This window comes from Dendrobium catenatum, unplaced genomic scaffold, assembly GCF_001605985.2.
Source record: "Dendrobium catenatum unplaced genomic scaffold, ASM160598v2 fragScaff_scaffold_651, whole genome shotgun sequence".
Taxonomy (NCBI): Eukaryota; Viridiplantae; Streptophyta; class Magnoliopsida; order Asparagales; family Orchidaceae; genus Dendrobium; species Dendrobium catenatum.
The window spans coordinates 1,591,391-1,612,318 of record NW_021319113.1 but is presented as its reverse complement, the minus strand read 5'-3'; the positions used below and the strand labels follow the sequence as shown (position 1 = coordinate 1,612,318).

Sequence of the window (20,928 nt, the reverse complement as noted above, 5' to 3'; positions counted from 1 at the left end):
TCAAATCCTTGTTAAGAGTCATTCTCTACGAGGATGTTAGGAATAAAATTCTAAATTTCCCCCTGCTGGTATCATGGTCATGGCATATATTTCAGATGCATGTTTCATTGTTTGGGGACTTAACCTAATTTTTTAAAATTTATTTAATTTATTTTTCTATTTTTAATAATTAAAATGATTGATATATCAATTATTTAATTTGAAAACTGGCATTGAAAACTGGCCTTAAACATTTGTGGAGTGTTTAAACATAACATTTCATATTATTTGATGCATTTAAATAATTAAAGAAAAAAAAAATTTTGCTCTATCCCATAGGTTGGGGAATAAAAGAGCACTAGTGAGAGAAAATCCTGAATTCTAGTGAGAGAAAGTCTGGTATTTTGAATTTTTTTATGGCGGCAAAGGTCCGGTATTTTGAATTTTTTTATGGCGGCGGAGGGTCGCCGATCATTGATTTCTGGTGATCGGCCAACCCATTCTTTGTTTTCATCGAGAGAATTTAAGGATTTGAATCGTTCGATTAATTCTGGAGGCAAGTTTCAATATTTCGTGGTAATGATCGTGATTATCAATTCAAACAGACACCTCTGATTATTCAAGAAGGTGCTTGTTTAAATCCTCCCAGATTGACACCTGTGGAAGGTAGATGCCCAATCTGCATCATTGAAGCTTGGAATTTCTGGTTTAGAATCGAATATCAATGATCTGGAAACTTTCACTTCTTCAGGTTTCAAATTGAAAGTTAATAGATTTACTAATCAGGTTATTTTGGATGTAAATCGTGATGAATTTCATTCGCCTGCTCATGTGGATAAACTTCCTTTAGTTGATGATGAATTTACAAAAAAATCCGTTGAAGAATAAAGTTAATGTTTCTTCTGTTTTTGTTGGAATTTCTGAGCCTGAGAATTTGGTTCAGAAAATTCTATTTATGAATGCCTGGAGTAAAACACATCACATCAAAATTAATCATCTTGGCCTTGATTATGAACTGTAAGAGTAAAATGTTGTTAGACTTAATGAAGGAAGCTGAAAATGTCAATGTGTTGAAAAACACTCTTATAGTTAAAGTTTTTTGGTAAAAACATCCCATTTTCAGTTTTTAGTATTGAACTAAGGCGACAATGGGGCAGATTTGGTGGATTTCATTTAACATCTCTTGGTTTAGATTGGATTTTATGTTCATTTCAGTCTAATGAAGCTATGGAAGAAGTTCTGAGTGATGGTCCTTGGTATGTGGGTTGACACATTATTGATATTGACAAATGGACACCTCAATTTTCTCAAGTATCTTTGAAAGGATTAACTTCTCCAATTTGGATTTGTTTGCCTCATTTACCATTACAATTTTGGATGAAATTAATATTGCTAAGATTGCATCAAAAGTAGGGTCTCCCATGTTATTAGATGGTAATATGTTTAAATGGAGAAGAAGGGAGTTTGCTAGAATTTGTGTATGCTTAAATTTGAATTATAAACTACCTCATGGGGTTAGGGTAGAAGGAATGAATGAAAAATTTTTTCAGAAAATTGAATATGAGAAAATTTCCTCATTATGTTTTAGTTGTGGTAAGATTGGTCATAATGCTGATGTGTGCCTGGAAAATCTTAATAAAGCAGCTCATAATTCTAATGACAACACAGTTGAGGAAATTTATTGAAAAGCAAATGATAATGCTTCAGTACTGCATAATGAAGTTGAATATGGCCCTTGGATGTATGTAAAGTTAAGGAATAGAAGAAGAAATGTCTGGTTGAATAAGAATTTTCAAAAATCTGGTTTCAACAGTACAGATTCTAATCATTTTAAAAATCCTGAGAAAGTGGTTGTTAAGCAGTATGTTAAAAACCTATCTAAACAATCAGATTATGTTCAAAAATCGGTGGTTAATAATCTTAATTCAATGTCTGCAAGTTCTCATCTAGGTATGCTTGGTGTTGAGTCTGTTACAGCCAAATGCTCAGATGATGATTCCAGTTTTGGTTTATCTGGACCTAATGACAATAAGTTAAATGTATTGTCTAATGTTAGTGAAGAGTTTGCTACTGAAGAAAATCTGGAAGACCGTGAAGCTGATAAGATCGTAAATTCAATTTCTATGGCATGTGTTGTTGTAGTTGATGGTGTCCTTGATGATGGAGTTCCTGATGATGGTATGGAAATTCAGAAAGTGGTTGTTGATAAAAAATATGGAGACAAAATTATGGGTATTCTGGAAAAAGATGAGAAAAGCGTGGATGGGCTAAAGTCTCAGTAGAATGCTGGGTCAGACTTCAACAGTGCTGCCTTCAATCTAAATTCTGAAAGCAAGATGAGTTCAAAATCAACAATTTTATACAATGAGGCTTTAAACTCTTCAAGTGTAACACAAAAATGCTTGAAAGAACTTAAATCCTTAGGACCTATTGAAAAAATTCCTAGGAAAAGAAAAGGTGAAGTGAAGACGAGTCATGGAGGCGGGAATGGTTCCCCTTTTGTTTCTTAAATGTCATCTTTTCTTTTTTGGAGTTGTAGAGGGGATAAAAAGGAGAGGCTTCTCTATATCTTAAAAAAATTATTAAAGACAATAATGTTTTTTTTATTAGGTTATTGGAAACTAAGCTTTCTTGTATTGATAGGAGGGACATTAATAGGATTATTGGGGATGATTGGGATTTTTTTCATTATCCAGTTGTGGGCACTTCAGGTGGGATTATTGTCTTATGGAATAGGGTGGAGGTTTCTTTTGATTTCACTGAGTGCTCTTCTCAATTTGTGTGGTTCTATTCAAATCCCTAATATTGGAGTGTGGAATGCAACTACGATTTATGGTAATAAGGATTTGCATATTAGAAGAGGGTTATGGGATAGCATTCAGAGACTTTATTCCTCTAATATTTCTACTATTGTGGGTGGGAATTTCAATTGTTTGCTTTCTAGAGAAGATAAGAGAGGGGAGGAGATTCATATTCTCTCAAGGCCTCAAGAGATGAAGCCTTTTATGACTAATAAGGATTTTCATGATGTAGGTGTGATTGGACCAAGATTTACTTGGTATAATAATAAGAAACATCAAGAATCTAGGAAAGGTTGGATAGATGTTTGCTCAATTCTGCTGCAATCCAATGTGTTCCATTTGTGATGATTAGGCATCTTGCAATAGTTGCTTCGGATCATAGCCCACTTATTTTCAAAATAAGTGACATCCCTCATCCGCATAAGAAGTTCATCTGATTTGAAGATGTATGGAAGCCTTATCCAGTGGCTTGGAATGTGGTTCTGAAATCCTGAAGAAAATCAGATTTTGGGGATGATGCTGAAGTACTCCATAGAAAAATGAAGGGGTCATTGAAGGCTTTATATTTCTGGAATAAAAATAAGTTGAAGAACTTAAATGAGCTAAAAGAAGAGCTAAAATCTGAAATTTTTAAGCCCCAGCTGAAGGAAACTGAGGCTTCTGGTTTTTCTTCAGATTTTATAAATTTGCTTAGGATGAAAGTGAATGAATTGAATGTGACTTTGAATCGGTTAGCTAAATGGTGGAACCAAAGAGCTAAGGTGAAGTGGATTGATGAAGGAGACTCGAACTCTAAATTCTTTAACAATTATGCTTCAGTTAAAAAGAATAGCAATTTGATCAAGCAAATTAAAGATGGAAATGGGCATTTGGTTGAAGATCATGTGGAAATTGAAGATGTTTTTTAATTTTTTTTTTACTATTTGAAAAAGAAATGTAAGGCCAGGAAGTGTAAACTGACGGGTTGGCCTGAGGCCCGTGAGGATCAGAGAATTAGCAATGCTGATTATGTTAATAATCTTGATGCAGAATTTTCGTTTCAGGAGTTCTATGAAGCAATGCATCAATTGGCCAACAACAAATCCCCTGGAATTGACGATATTATTGCATCAATTTGAAAATTTTTTCTGGAATATAGTTAAAGATGATACTTGGAGAGCTATTAATAGTTTTTTAAAACGGAAAAGATGAATTCTTTATGGACCGATACACTAATTGTATTAATACCCAAAGTGAAAAATCCCATTGAACCATTTCAATTTAGCCAATTAGTTTGTTTCAAACAATCTATAAGGTGGTAGCAATAATGTTAATGAATAGATTGAAGTGGTGTCTTTCCAAAATTATTTCTGAATATCAAGTTGAATTCATTTCGGGGAGAGATGTCTGACAATTGCCTTTTAGCTCAATAAATCTTTAACAAATTCAAATTTTCTAACTCTAAGAAGGGTTTTATGGCTGTTAAGATAGATATGGAGCAAGCCTATGATAGTATGGGCTAGTTGGCTTTAGTTAAATCATTGAATTAATTTGGATTTCCTATAAGGTTTTCCAATCTAATTGTTGAATGTGTGAAAAAACACTAGATTTTCTATTCTTATCAATGGAAGAATGTCTAAATTGATCAAGGCTAAGAGTGGATTTAGACAAAGGGTGTCATTTATCTCCATATCTATTTATAATGTGTTCTCAAATTTGATCTAGGTTATGAGTTGGGTATTAAAATTGCACCGCAACCTGAAAACATTTCAAGTTTATTATATGCTCATGATGTGCTTCTTTTTTCAAATGCTTCTCATAGAGCAGTTAAGAATATGAAAGATATTATACATGATTTATGTGGTTGGACGGGAAAAAAGTTAACACAAAGAAATCTCAAATTATGTTTGGGAATTCGGTTGATGTTGTAAGAAAGAGGAGAATATCCAAGAGTTTTGGTTTTAGAATTGTCAAAGAATTGAAATATCTTGGAGTAAAAATTGTATTGAAAAGACTGAAATCTTCTGATTTTCAGGAAATTATTGATCATGCATTGGAAAGCATTAATGCATGGGGAAATAAATGCCTTTCTCTGCCAGGAAGAATTTTACTGATTAAAACATCACTCTTATCGCTTCCAATTTTTTTATCTACTCACTCTTTGGTGCCAAAGGGTGTGTTAGTGGATCTTGAAAATTTTCATTTGGCATAAGGATAAAGGAAGGAATTGGCTTCATTATGTTGCATGGGATGAAATGTGCAAACCAAAAATGTTGGGAGGGTGTTGTATTCATTCTATTGTAAGCAAATTTGGCTCTTTAAGAGCTAAGTTGGCTTGGAACTTCATCTAAAATCTTTCTTCATTATTCAACAGAAATATTATTGCAAAGTATGGGAAGAATGTTTGGAATGCGGAAATCAAACAAGGATCCTCGGCTATGTGGCATATGTTGGTGGATGGTGCTATTCATCTTAAACATATTATTAGATGGAAGGCAGTTAATGGTAACAAAGTCAGAATTCTTGATGATATGTGGGCTCCGAAAATTCGGCCCCGGCCTCCGCTCATTCTTCTTTTACTCGGCGATGGAGTTTTAACAGAATTAAGTTCCGGGGTAAATTTTGGAAGACAGATGAGTTTGTAGATAAGACACTACCCAGAGATTTCGCCCTCATTTTGCGAGGACTTTATGATCTGAGTTCTGGTTTCCTATAGGCGCAAGCCCCTATAGTTAATTACTCCTCCCGATAATGAGAGAGAACTTTCAATTAAGACTAGTCGTCAATCAGATACGTAGAGAATACGTGTTATCTGGCATATAGTAGCAGCAATGGGCATTAAGGATTTGAAAATTTGAAGATTTTGAAAGGATTGAGAATTTGAAGGTTTGATATTTAAGATTTGAAATTTCACCATCTTTCACTTAAAGCGGATGGTGGGGGAATGGATGATGGACCCGATCAAGATCCCATGGTTCCGTCGTCCTGAGCCATCGTGGTCCCTGGTCTACTTAGTCAGAAGAGGTAGTCGACCCAACCTGACAGAAAGATCCTTGTCGACAGCCATGGGTTGCTTCGTCCAAGGGGACCTTATAGACCTGGGATGAGTATTTGCCTAAGGGAACAAATTTAAATCCACCTCAGCTAACAGAGGACTTTGTGCCCTATCAATCATATCCTATTGATTCATATCTCAAGGATTTGATGCCAATAAGGATTTGATGCCAATGAGAGAGAAAGAGAGGGAAATAGAGGATTTGATGGGGCTTTTTGGTGGAAGAGGCTTAGGGTGTGAAGGAGATTGGGTGAGTGAGGTTAGAGAGAGAAAATCTCTCTTTCTCTAATCTTTGGAGAGAGAAAGAGAGAAGGGAAATATTTTTCTCTAGGGAAGGAATTTGGAGGCATGGTGGAGAGGAGAGATGCTTGGGGTGAAGATAGAGCCATTCATGAAGAGATTTCACTCTCATTCTAGAGAGAGAAAATTTTCTCTCTCTAGGTTAGAGAGAGAAAATGATGGATGGTGAATTTTTTTTAATGGGTGGGTGTAGGATATGTGTAGGAACATTTTTTGTGAAGGGATGTGGGTGGTTTGGTGAGTGGATGTGAAGAAAAAAAAAGATTAGGGTTAGGGTTTTGTAGGTTTAGAGAAAGATAAGTTGGAGAAAGAAGAAGAAGATGAAGGAGAGGAAGGAGAAGAGAGGGGAAGAGAAAAATGGAAGAAAATGAAAGGAAATATGGAAGAATGAAGAAGTAAGTAAGAAAATGGAGAAGAAAAAGAAGAGGGAAGGAAGAAGAAGAAGAATGTAGGAAGAAGAATGGAGGAGAAGAAGGAGAGGAAGAGGAAGAAGCTTTACCTTGAACCTTGGAGGGAGGAGGGAGGCCGAAGGCTTGGAGAATCGCAAGAGATCTTGAGGGGGGCGGCCTTTGGTGTGAAAATGAGCGTGAGTGGGGAGAAGGGATCAGTTGGGAGAGAATATGAGGGCTTAGGGGTATTTTAGGGTTTTTTTTGGATTTTTTATTTAAAAGAAACATTTTCTTATTTAAAAATCCCCCTTTCTCTCCCTCTCTTTCTAAACAAAAATTTAATTATAATGCACAAAATAAAATAAAAAATTTTAATCTTGCATCGAGTTAGTCACCACGTCCCCGCTCGTACAAGTCGTCGTCTCGATTCGCGTGCCCAAAATTTAAATTTTTGCTGACCGTTGACCCTTGTCAATATGGGTGGCGATCTTAGTTGTTTCTGTTGCTCCGGACGCATCGACGCTGTCCGTTTCCCGAACGGAGGTCGTTTCGGCGATTTTGGGTTTTGGGTCGACACACATCGGGTGAATTATGCGCGATTTCGTGCTCTTTTGCTTTCGAAATTCACCTTGTGCGGTCGACTCGATCCCGACAATAGTATTGGGCTCAACATGATACTTGGATCCTTGATAGAAGTTTCAATAGATGGCTTTCATGTATTGATCATGTGGTATTACAAGACAAGAAAGTTCAACATTTCTTATCTTCGGATGGAAACTGGAGTTATTCCATAAATCCAGAAATTCCGTAATCAAGAGCTGATTTCCTTAATCATGCAGGTTTTGGTTTATTCAAATATTATGTAAGATCAAATCGAGTTACTGCATCAGCATTTTGAAAAATCTATCACTTTGTTAGCTTATCAAGCCGAGCAGGATCATTTATATGATGAAGAAGTGGATGCTTTCATGAAATGGTTGTCTAAATTTAAGCTTAAACCAAAAGTGCATTTCTTTGGTGGAGAGTTGGTAAAATTGCTCTTCCAACAAATGAATTCCTCAATCAAAGAAAACTCATCCAAACTACTTCTTGTGTAAGAGGATGACTTGAAATTGAGAATATTGTTCATATTACAATGCTTTGTAAGTATCTTGTTGAGATTATTTTAAAAATTAGAGAGTGGGGGTTTATGGTTTCGGTTTTTCAATGTATGATAGGAAGGTATTGTTGAACTTAGAAGGTTGACAAAACTAATCAAATCATTGTTCGAGTTTATTTTAATGTTGTTTATTTTTCGTGGAAGAATCGGAATTTTGCTAAGCATGGTGGTTCAGTGCCCTCAGCTTCTTTTACTGAAGTTAATGTTTTAATGACAACTTTGCAGCCAAGGTGTAATCTATTTCTTGAAGACTTGAATGTTAATCTCCATTCGGAGTTTTTAGATTATTGGCATCCCCCACCACTAGACTGGATTAAAATCAATGTTGATTCTTCTTTAGCAAAGTCGAGTCTTAGAGATATTGGTGGAGTAATAAGGGATCATAAAGGTAGATTACTTCTTGCTTTCGGCAAACACTTAAAGCATTGGGATAACTCCCAATTAGAACTTCAAGCTGTTTTAGCTATTAGAGAAAGTTTACAAAATTGCATGTTTGAGTACAAAGAGGTTGTTATAGGAGACGATAGAAATATCATCAATATGATATGTGATTCCATAAAGGCTTCTAATTGGAAGGAGGATAGATTTTGGAATAAGGATCTCATATTTTTGCATAGTTTTGAAAATGTTATCTTTCATTTTGTTCATAGGGTTTGTAATAAAGTGGCTGATTTTTGTCCCACTTATGCACTTAGTAGTAATTTTCTTTGGGACTGTTTTGATATTGGTAACATTACTTCTTCTTTTATTTCTTTGTTAAAGAGGGAATGTGAAGATTGTTCTTTTTTTAGTAGTTTGTAATAGCTTTTCATTTTAATGTTATTTGTAGTTTTCAAAAAAAAAAAACAAAACAAAACAAATTTTCAACTCCAAACATCATTACAAGCATACAACAACAACAACAATAAGCCTTTATGTCACTATGTGGGTCGGCTACATGAATCCTATTTCTCCATTGTGTCATGTTAAGGGTCAAATTCTCATCTTAATCTAATAAAGAAAGGCCATTTCTAATATTTTCTAACCAGGTCTTTTTAGGTCTATCTCTACCTTTTTTATTATAAGTCAAATCTAATACATATACTTTCCTAACCGAGTCATCGGAAGGTTGCCATTTTATGTGACCAAACCATCTAAGGCGACTCTCTTTAATCTTACCTTCCACTGGAGCTACTCCAACCTTTTCATATATATGCTTATTTTATATACTGTCTTTAAGAGTAAAGCCACTCATCCACTTGAGCATCTTCATCTTTGCAACAGTTAACTTAATATTATGCTTCTCTTTTATGGCAAACATTCTGCACCATAAAGCATTGCAAGTCTCATTACCATCTTATAGAATTATCCCTTAAGTTTGAGAGAGACATTTCTATCACATAACAAGCCCAATGTATTCCTCCACTTCAACCATCCAACTTGAATTCTACTAATAATATCCCCATCTATTTCACCATCACTCTAAACAATAGACCCAATATATCTAAAATGTGTGCTCTTATCAATGACTTAGCGCCCAAAATCACAATCCCCTCACCATATCTACTATTACTAAAATTATACACCATATATTAAGTTTTAGATATACTCAAACGAAAGCCTTTAGACTCTAAGGTTGACCTCCATAATTCAAGTTTATCTTCAACTCCCTTTCTAGTCATATCAACAAGAAGAATATCATTAGCAAAAAGCATACAACATGGTACAACCTCTTGCAAATGTCTAGTGAGAACATCCATAACTAAAGTAAAAAGATATGGGCATAAAGCCGATCCTTGATGTAATCCAACTGAAATAGGAAAATACTTGGTGAAACAACCTTGTGTTTAAACACAAGTAACAGCTCTTGCATACATATCCTTAATGACTTGAATATAAGCATTATTAACCACTTTATTATGTAGAACTCTTCATACCACTTCTCTTGGAATTTTAGCATATGTCTTATATAAATCAATAACAATCATATGTAGATCCTCCTTATTCTCTCTATACTTCTCCATCAAATCTATCAATAAATGTATAGCTTACAAAGTAGACCTCACTGGCATGAATCTAAATTGATTTTAAAAAACATTAATGTCACGCCACAACCTATGCTCCATAACCCTCTTCTATAGTTTTAAAGTATGACATATTAACATATTCCTCTATAATTGGTACAATCTTGTGCATCACATTTATTCTTAAAAATATGAATCAACACACTCATTCTCCACTCATATGGCATCTTTTTAATCTTCATAATAGTAATAAAAAGTTTAGTGAGCGAAGAAATTGCTTCATCTCCTAAGCATTTCTACACCTCTATTGGAATATCATCAGATCCAACAGCTTTTTCACATTTCATTTTTATTTAAAAGCCTCTTTAACTTCATTATTACTATGCCGATAAAAACAAAATTCTTTATTTTCATTTAGGATGCTAAGATCACTCAAGTCAATTGCATTCTCATAATCTTCATTAAAAAATTAAGCCAAATATTTCATCCACCATTGTTGAATATCCTTTTCAAATAAAAGCACTTTTTGATCTTTATCCTTAATAACTTCACTTGAACTAAATATTTATTACTCATGCCTTTTTGTTTAGCTAACTTATACATATATATTTCGACCTCCTTAATATATAATATATTATATAAATCATTAAAAGCTAAAATCATTGCATTGCAATTTGCTTTCTTAAACTCTTTACGGACTTAATTATATCTTTCTCAATTATCAGAATTTTTACAACTAAACAAATTTTTATAACAAATCTTCTTATTTTATGTCTTTTCTTATACATTTTGATTTCATCACCAATTATTTTTACTATTTGTAGATTTTTCCTTTGATACTTCAAGCACATCTTTTGCAACATTTTTAATATCACAAGCTATTTTTTCAACATAACATTAGCTTTCCTCATGCGCAGACAAAATATTAAGATCTATAATCATTATAAGCATGTTTGAATATAATCCAAATTTTTTAGGTTTTTCTAATTTTTTAGAAAATTTTCCTAAATATTGTAATCTCTATAACAATAATGAAAAATATTAAATAATATTAAAAAAATCTAAAAACATTTCAAATGTTCATTTTATTATAATGATCATATAGCCCATGTTTTAAAAGTATTAAACATATATTTGACATATATATTTCGACCTCCTTGATATATAATATATTATATAAATCATTAAAAGCTAAAATCATTGCATTGCAATTTGTTTTCTTAAGCTCTTTACGGGTCTATTTATATCTTTTTCAATTATCATAATTTTTATTACTAAACAAATGTTTATAACAAATCTTCTTATTTTATGTTTTTTCTTGTACATTTTGATTTCATCACCAATTATTTTTACTATTTGTAGAGTTTCCCTTTGATACTTCAAGCACATCTTTTGCAACATTCTTAATATCACTAGCTATTTTTTTCAACATAACATTAGCTTCCTCATGCGCAGACAAAATCTTAAGATCTAGAATCTTAAGACCTAGAATCATTATAAGCATGTTTGAATATAATCCAAATTTTTTAGATTTTTCTCATTTTTTAGAAAATTTTCCTAAATATTGTAATCTCTATACCAATAATGAAAAATATTAAATAATATTAAAAAAATCTAACAACATTTCAAATGTTCATTTTATTGTCATGATCATATAGCCCATGTTTTAAAAGTATTAAACATATATATGACATGATATGTATTTTTCATTACAACAACAACAAGCCTTTGTCCCACTATGTGGAGTCAGCTATATGAATCCTTTTTCGCCATTGTGCCCGGTTAAAAGTCAAATTTTCATTAAAATCTAATAAAGATAGATCATTTCTAATATTTTCTAACCAAGTCTTTTTAGGTCAACCTCTACCTTTCTTAACATAAGTCAAATCTAATACCTCAACTTTCCTAACCGGGTCATCAGAAGGCCTCCGTTTAATGTGACCAAACCATCTAAGGCGACTCTCTAATCTTATCTTCCACTGGAGCTACTCCAACCTTTTCACGTATATGCTCATTTCGTATCCTATCTCTAAGGGTAAAGCCACTCATCCACCTAAGCAACTTCATCTCTGCAACACTTAACTTAGTATTATGCTTCTCTTTTAATGGTCAACATTTGGCACCATAAAGCATTGCAGGTCTCACCACCAACTTATAGAATTTTCCCTTAAGTTTGAGGGAGAATTTTCTATCGTACAATAAGCCCAATGCATTCCTCCACTTCAACCATCCAACTTGAATTATGCTTATAATATCCCCATCACTTTGAACAATAGATCCAAGATATCTAAAACGTGTACTCTTATTAATGACTTGATAGCCCAAAGTCACAATCCCCTCATTAAGTCTATTTTTACTAAAATTACACTCCATATATTCAATTTTAGATCTATTCAAGCGAAAACCTTTAGACTCTAAAGTTGACCTCCATAATTCAAGTTTACCTTCAACTCCCTCTCTAGTCTTATCAACAAGAAGAATATCATCAAAAAAAACCATACACCAAGGTACATCCTCTTGCAAATGTCTAGTGAGAACATCCATGACTAAAGCAAATGTCTAGTGGTGGCTTAATTTAGTACTATATTATTTTTACTGTATCTTACTAAATGCTTTCTGTATACAATAAAGTATAGACTGTAAAACCCGCAAAATGTCATTTTAGGCTTCACACGCTTTTCAAAGCGCCGCGACGAGTTTTAAGTGAAAAATTCGAGGTTGTCGGATTTCGACGGGAATAATTTTAGAAAATAAAGCATAAAATTCTGATCGTTTTGATGCATAAAACCCATAGCAAATTTTAAGTATTTTAGAAATTAAAATTTCCAGAAAGTTTTTAATAACAATTGTACCCCTTATGCCTTTTGAGTAGAGAGGATGTTTAAGTGAGGGTAATTGGGACTTTGGGCATTTAGTATGAGGCCTCCACTCTAAATAGGGGACTGAAATATTTCGGTCCCCCATCCATGCTTGAAGACTGAACACGAGAGGAGAAGGGGAGACCGCGGGTAGGAGGCAACGCCGGCTTTCCTAGAGGTGGTTTCCGGCGACGATTCTCGAGGGAAATTGAAGGGAACTTGTAAGGAAGGCTAAGGTAAGTAGTTTGCTAGTGTTTCCTTTTCTCTTCCTCGAGTTTTCTCTAAAAGAATGAAATTAGGGTATTAGGAAAACTTGAGTTTTCTTTAAGGTTCCTTTGAGAAAAGTTTAGGGAAGGGTTAGGGGAAGTTTTTAAACCCTAATATGAAGTGTTTTTGTGAAAAATATGAATTTTTGGAAATTAGGGTTTTGCTCAAAAAATTGTTTCTTTGGAAATATCTTCACAAATGAGGTTTCTATTAACCTAAGGAGGCTTCTAATGGAAAAATATTGAATGAATGATGAAAGTTTTGATTTTTGAAATTTAGGGCTTTTTCCCTAATCATAGAATTTTGATCCTTATAGTTCTAATGGGCTTTTTGAAGAATTTTAGAGACTATTATAGGGCTTTTTCATGAAATGCAAGTTTTTCTAAATTATGGTTTACTTTAATCCGAAAATTAAGGATGTTTTAATTAATGTTTGTTTGTAGGAAAATTGTTTGCATATATAAGATCCATGATTTTAACTAAACCTAATTGAGAGTAAATGGAAGTGAAAGATATCATGAATGGTGGAGGGGTTTAACTTGAAAGCGTAGTTATGACATTAGAAAGAACTCTTTTATTACTTTAGAATTAGGGGTTTAGGATATTGTATAGGGATTAGTTACTTATATTTTTCTTTGTATATCTCTTTTAGATATTAACCATGTGGAGGGAAAGAATTTGATCGGACAAAGAAAGGGGTGCACGGATTGAGATAGGTGGAATGGAAGTTCTTATAAATTTAGTCCACTCTTCTTTCATTGCAATTACATAGAAATAACAAATTCTTTTATGCTTATTATGAAACTCTTATGCCTCATGTTCCCTTGAAAGTTTATGGACACTTGAAGCAAATGCAAATGTTCTCTTTATGCAAATATAAGATTCATGAATGTATCTCATGGTCATTTCTCTACTTTTACTATACATGTATTTCTTTTTTACATGCAAAAGTACACATAAGCATATCAAGCATGCATATCCCTAAGAAAGCATACACTTGATTAGTTTATGAATGGTTTACATAAAGCATCTCTTATGGTTATATATGTAATAAGTGTATGTGCATGTTGACGCGAGAGTATCACACGGTAAAGGAGGCTCTTATAAGCCATGTTATAAGAGCCTCCCTTACCATATGATACTCCCATGTCAACATGCACATACACTTATTACATATATAATCATAAGAGATGTTTTATGAAAATCATTCATAAACTAATCAAATGTATGTTTCCTTAGGGATATGCATGCTTGATATGCTTATGTGTGCTTTTGCATGTAAAGAAGAAAGATATGTATAGTAAGAGTAGAGAAATGAGCATGGGATCTATTCATGAATCGTACATTTGCATAAAGAGAATATTTGTATTTACTTCAAGTGTCCATGAAGTTTCAAGGGAACATGAGCCATAAGAGTTTCATAATGAGCATAAAAAAATTTGTCATTTCGGTTTCGGTTGGGTTACATCAAGGATCAGCCTTAAGCCCATATCTTTTTGCTTTAGTCATGGATGTTCTCACTAGACATTTGCAAGAGGATGTACCTTGGTGTATGCTTTTTGCTGATGATATTCTGCTTGTTGATAAGACTAGAGAGGGAGTTGAAAGTAAACCAAGGGAACATGAGCCATAAGAGTTTCATAATGAGCATAAAAGAATTTGTCATTTCTATGTAATTGCAATGAAAGAAGAGTTGACTAAATTTATAAGAACTTCCATTCCATCTACCTCAATCCGTGCACCCCTTTTTTTGTCCGATCAAATTCTTTCCCTCCACGTGATTAATATCCAAAAGAGACATACAAAGAAAAGTATAAGTAACTAATCCCTATACAATATCCTAAACCCCTAATTCTAAAGTAATAAAAGGGTTCTTTCTAATGTCATAACTACGCTTTCAAGTTAAACCCCTCCACCATTCATGATATCTCTCACTTCCATTCACTCTCAATTAGGGTTTAGTTAAAATCATGGATCTTATATAAGCAAACATTGTTCCTACAACCAAACATTAATTAAAACATCCTTAATTTTCGAATTAAAGTAAACCACAATTTAGAAAAACTTGCATTTCATGAAAAAGCCCTATAATACTCTCTAAAATTCTTCCAAAAGCTCATTAGAACAATAGGGATCAAAATTCTATGATTAGGGAAAAAGCACTAAATTTCAAAAATCAAAACTTTCATCATTCATTCAATATTTTTCATTAGAAGCCTCCTTAGGTTAATAGAAACCTCATTTGTGAAGATATTTTCAAAGAAACAATTTTTTGAGCAAAACCCTAATTTTCAAAAATTCATATTATTCACAAAAACACTTCACATTAGGGTTTAAAAACTTCCCCTAACCCTTCCCTAAACTTTTCTCAAAGGAACCTTAAAGAAAACTCAAGTTTTCCTAAAACCCTAATTTCATTCTTTTAGAGAAAACTTAAGGAAGAGAAAAGGAAACACTAGCAAACTACTTACCTTAGCCTTCCTTACAAGTTCCCTTCAATTTCCCTTGAGAATCGTCGTCGGAAACCAACCCTAGGAAAGTCGGCGTCGCCTCCTACCCGCGGTCTCCCCTTCTCCTTTCGTGTTCAGTCCACAAGCATGGATGGGGGACCGAAATATTTCGGTCCCCTATTTAGAGTGGAGGCCTCATACTAAATGCCCAAAGTCCCAATTACCCTCACTTAAACATCCTCTCTACTCAAAAGGCATAAGGGTTAAAGTTGTCATTAAAAATATTCCGAAATTTTTAATTTTTAAAATATTTAAAATTTCTTATGTGTTCTATACATCAAAACGATCAGAATTTTACGCTCTATTTTCTAAAATTATTCCCGTGGAAATCCGACAACCTCAAATTTTCCACTTAAAACTCGTCGCGGCGCTTTGAAAAGCGTGCGAAGCCTAAAATGGCATTTTGCGGGTTTTACATAGGCAAAGGTTCTCGACTCAACATAGACTTTCAATACTCTTCCCAGTACCTAACAAATAGGATAGATACATTTGAATCAAGTTGTAAGGACCAGGAGAAGAGTGATTAATAAAGGCTTACATTTTTTCATTTATATCTTTTCATATATTTAGGTGTCAAAGCATGAATTTAAAAGCTCAACTTCTATTTTTATCATTAGGGGGTATATTTAAGTCAGCTTGCCAAGTTGCGACAGCATATTTCATATTATTTTATAGCTATCAGTGCACACTGTTGTATATTATTGTGATTTTTTTACAGTAACTTGATATGCTATCTTATCTTTATTATTGATATATAATTGTCACACAATTTTTTGTACTTTCATATAATTTCTTTACAATATTTTAATATGTTGTCTTCGTTTTATTATTTATATACGATTGTCCGGGATATAAATAATATTGTGATAAACTATTAGGATAAAATCTTTTCTATCAACTTTAATAAATTAATAAATAATTAAAAATTTCAGGAAATGACTTTCTTAACTTAAAATTTTAAAGAGCTCTGTAAAGACATTTTCTTAAAAATAAAATTTATTCTTTTTGTATCTCCTAGATGAGATAAAAGATTGAGCAAGCTAGCAATTAAAGCCCCAAAGTGCTAGTGTATCACTACAAAAAAGTTAATAGTTTGAAGCAGACTTTACGGAAGAATTTTTTTGAAGAAAATGGCGATGGATGTGCGACGAAAATCTTTGACGAATTTTTTGCGGCGGAATTTTCGTCAAAAATTTTGTGGCGGATTTTCTGCCGCAAACAATTAATAAATAATTTTAAATTAATTCAATTAACTAATTAACAAACTTCTTAAATTACATAAGAATTTCACGGTTTGAATTAATTAACTTGCTACGGTTTGAATTTCATGATTTGGATTAATTAAGAATTTCACAGTATGAATAAATTAACTAACTGCTTGTAATTAAAATTAACTAAAAAACTACTTTGAATTAATTAAATTAAGCTTAAATTATTTAATTATATTAAATTTAAATTAAGCACTCAACTAAGTTAAATTACAAGCCCACTGTTAAATTAAATTTTAAGTTAAATTAGTTCAATATGTTAAGTTTAAATTAACTAATTATAAAGTTAAATACAACAACAACAACATCAAGCCTTTATCCCACTACGTGGGGTCGGCTACATGAATACTTTTTCTCCATTGTGTCCTATTAAAGGTCAAATTCTCGTTTAAATCTAATAAAGAAAGGTCATTCCTAATATTTTCTAACCAGGTCTTTTTAGGTCTGCCTCTACCTTTCTTAACATAAGCCAAATCTAATACCTCTACTCTCCTAACCGGGTCAATGGAAGGCCGTCGTTTTATGTAACCAAACCATCTAAGGCAACTCTCTCTAATCTTATCTTCTACTGGAGCTACTCCAACCTTTTCACGTATATGCTCATTTCGTATCCTATCTCTAAGGGTAAAGCCACTCATCCACCTGAGCATCCTCATCTCTGCCACACTTAACTTAATATTATGCTTCTCTTTTAATGGCCAACATTCAGCACCATAAAGCATTGCAGGCCTCACTGTAATCTTATAGAATTTTCCCTTAAGTTTGAGGGGTACTTTACTATTACACAACAAGCCCAATGCATTCCTCCACTTCAACCATCCAACTTGAATTATGCTGATAATATCCCCATCTATTTCACCATCACTCTGAACAATAGATCCAAGATATCTAAAACGTGTACTCTTATTAATGACTTGATAGCCCAAAGTCACAATCCCCTTACTAGGTCTATTACTACTAAAATTACACTCCATATATTCCGTTTTAGATCTACTCAAGCGAAAACCTTTAATCTCTAATGGTGACCTCCATAATTCAAGTTTACTTTCAACTCCCTCTCTAGTCTTATCAACAAAAAGAATATCATCAGCAAAAAACATACACCAAGGTAATTATAAAGTTGAATAAACTAACTAAATAATTTAGAATTTCAAATTAACTAATTATATTACAATCTCCTGCAAATATTACAAGCCTGGCTCGGGCTCACTGGTTTGGCGGGCAGGCTGGGGCTCTTATTGGATACAGGGGGCAGGCTCCGGCTCACGATTTGGAAGGTGAGCTGGCTCGGACTCACGAGCTGGCGCTCGTTGGGTTGTAATCTTTTTTTGGATGACTTTTACGGTGAAAATTCAGTCACAAATTTCCGCCGCAAATTTGCAACGGAATTTTCGCAGCAAATCCGCCATAAAAACTTTACGACGGTTTTTTTCTGACGCAAATATTTTTCCGACGTGGCTTTTAGCATCAGAATATAATCCGCCGTAAATCTAATTTAGCAACAGATTTGGCTTGTTTTGCGTCGGATTTTTCCACCGGAACTTGACTACTTTTCTGTAGGGAATATTCATAACAAAGCCTAACAATTATGCATAATAGAAATATCTCATACACTTAAGGATAGATAACTTTACATTACATATGATGACCATCAGGATAGAGCTCTTTTATTAGGCATGGATTTTAATATGCCTAGGGGTATTCGTATGCTAGATAGTGACAGCTCTGACTCAGATAGGATTGTAAGCCCAATTAAGTGGCTCGAGTTGTGTAAAACTGCACTATCTCATTTATTTATGTCTGAGGGCAATTGCCTATACCACTAGAGAGTGAAAGTCCTTCATCTTTTCCAATTCTAACTTTTAGAATTCATCTGTCTAAGGAATTTGAGTTTATTTCATTGGTTTGAAATCATGAGGCTAATATTAGACGATGCACTTCATGATTATTGATAGAATCCCTCACTGTTGAGTTAGGTCAACTATTTTCTTAATTAAATGATTTCAAACTTGATAACCTGGATATGATAGATCCATAAAATTCTAATTAAGGCTATTTTTATCATTTCCCGAATTTCTTACTCCCTATCCACTATCATTTGTTGAGCCCGTCATAATCATTTATTTAGTCTTCGATGATTCAACGAGTTTAGCTATATAGAATTCTTATGCAAAAAGATGATCATCTTGTTTGATCACAGAGGTTCACTCTCTTCCATGAAGATTAATTCATCTTTAAGCATAAATTGAACTATTCAATCCAGAGTCATAGAATCATGGTCTTTCCTTTGATAACTAGTCTAAATAAATCAAGATAAATGCATATTTTATACATCAATAGTTGCTCTAAAAGGTGTCCTTGAGTGTAATTAACCTTTGATAGTTTAATCCCCATAGTAGATAGAGTAAGCCACACACTCTTGATTTTAATTTCTAATTCTATGATTTTTTGTGAATATTTTAACACAGGTTCACATAGGATTTATTAAACTTGTCACTCAAGGCTCCTTTTCTTATCTCTTCATATGAAATACTATACACGAGAACCACACCTTCATATCATTATCCATCCCCTAAACACCACCTTGGGGTTTAGGTGATATGAATTACTACAGTACACAAATATTCAATACTTAACCCCCGTGATGAAATTCCACATTGAACCTTATGCGTTGCTAGCAAAAAGATCGGGATCACATTGCTAGGGATTTCAGAAGCAGCGAACCATATAAAAGGGAAAACCTATGAAGAAAGATTTACAAGTTGCATTAACCAAGTGGTTTATCATCTAGCACGTAAGAAGAAAAAAAAAAGAACCTTCTCATTTTTTTTTTCAAGTAAAGGTAGAAAATTAGAGAATTAACAGGAAATACGAAGGGGCAAACAATTTCTCACCGCAAGACATCCTCTGTACTTTTCCCACTCGGCGACGCACTCTTCTTTATCGCACTTGCCCTTGGAGAACCTCTCCGAAAACCACCTGGAATTCACGGATGAATCCATTCCAAAAGCAAGCAAGATTATCGGGTGAAGAATCTTCAAGAGAATAGGAGAGCAAGTGAAACCTATTAAAGCAGTCGTGGTATGCGGTTCGAAGATCGGCGCACTGAGAAGCTGGAGAAGACTTTACGAACCCCATGAAGAGGAAAGAGAGAGAGAGAGATGGAGAATAAAAATGTAAGAGAGAAATTATTGTGTATGTAATCCGGATATAGAGTTATGTTCGGATGTCAATAAAATCTTTATGTCTGGTGTGCTTATGTGAAAAGTTAGGGATATTCATTTGACTTGTAACCCGACCCGTTTAGTCTTTTCGGACCGACTGGAGACGAACAGACATCTGCCCGCCCAAAATAAAGGTAAAAAGATGAAAAGACAGAAATTTTTCACATTTCAAGCGCCAATACAGTTTTCCGGCATTCGCAATTCTCCGAGGTTCCTGCAAAAAATTATTCTCAAAACTTCCAACATTCTCTTCTGCTCAAATGGAGGAAAAGGAGTCACCTGCAAAAAAAAAGGTATGTTATTGCATACAACAAATAAAGTGTACTCCGTATTTTCTTGGTATTCACTGTGTATTTGCTAAAGAAATCATAAAAAATAAAAACATCCCGATAATGATATAATATTATATATTTCTCACCTTCTACATGATTTCTGTGTATATTTTGCTTATTCTTTATGTATATGTTTTTTCTTTTTTTAAAAAAAAAGCTGCAAATGCATTTAAATAAAAGAAGTTATTACAATCTACTTAGTGATAGAAACATTATCACTTTCCTCCTTAACCAAAGAAAAAAAAACTAGGAGGAACATTATTTAAATCTTCCCACAAAAAAATTACCATCTAAGGCTAAGTTAGCACAAAGATGTGGTAACTTATTGCAATCTCTATTAGCAAATTGAATTGAAAAACTCCCAAAATCATTAAGAAAAGAAAAGTCTTCACCACTTTCCTCTTCATTTGGCGAGCCTAGATTTCCAATTGATTTATTGAGATAATTGATAATATTCAAATTATCACCTTCTATGATAATGCCTTTAAATTCCAGCATCCATTCCTTAATCATGATCTTCAAATGCCGAAAAGCCAATGATTCCAAGAAGCCACTATCCCAATGCAAACACTTATAACCAAAGCCCAGCAGCATTCTTCCTCTATTGTCTCTAACAACACCACCGAGTCCAGCATCATTAGAATGAACTAAAGCTGCATCAATATTGACTTTGATCCATCCGGGTAGAGGGGGATGCCAAAATGAATTCAGCTTGAAAAGATAGTTAACATCCCAGTGATCTGAATAGAGAGTACATTTAGATGAGATAGATGCATAACAGACCACATTAGAAACATTATTCAC

The 20,928-nt window shown here is 33.6% G+C and overlaps 1 protein-coding gene across 1 annotated transcript in view; it reads right to left on the bottom strand.

Annotated features, from left to right (window-relative positions):
* LOC110115252 (uncharacterized protein At4g33100) overlaps window positions 1-19,730 on the bottom strand; it is a 32,207-nt gene extending 12,477 nt beyond the window's left edge. The window contains exons 1-2 of the mRNA XM_020848442.1: window positions 19,633-19,730; window positions 19,463-19,547 (exon numbers count right to left, since the gene is read on the bottom strand). Of these exons, the coding sequence (XP_020704101.1) occupies window positions 19,463-19,547; window positions 19,633-19,706 (159 nt within the window). The 5' untranslated portion in view covers window positions 19,707-19,730. The remainder of the gene's footprint in view (window positions 1-19,462; window positions 19,548-19,632) is intronic.
* Between the last annotated feature and the right edge of the window lie 1,198 nt (window positions 19,731-20,928).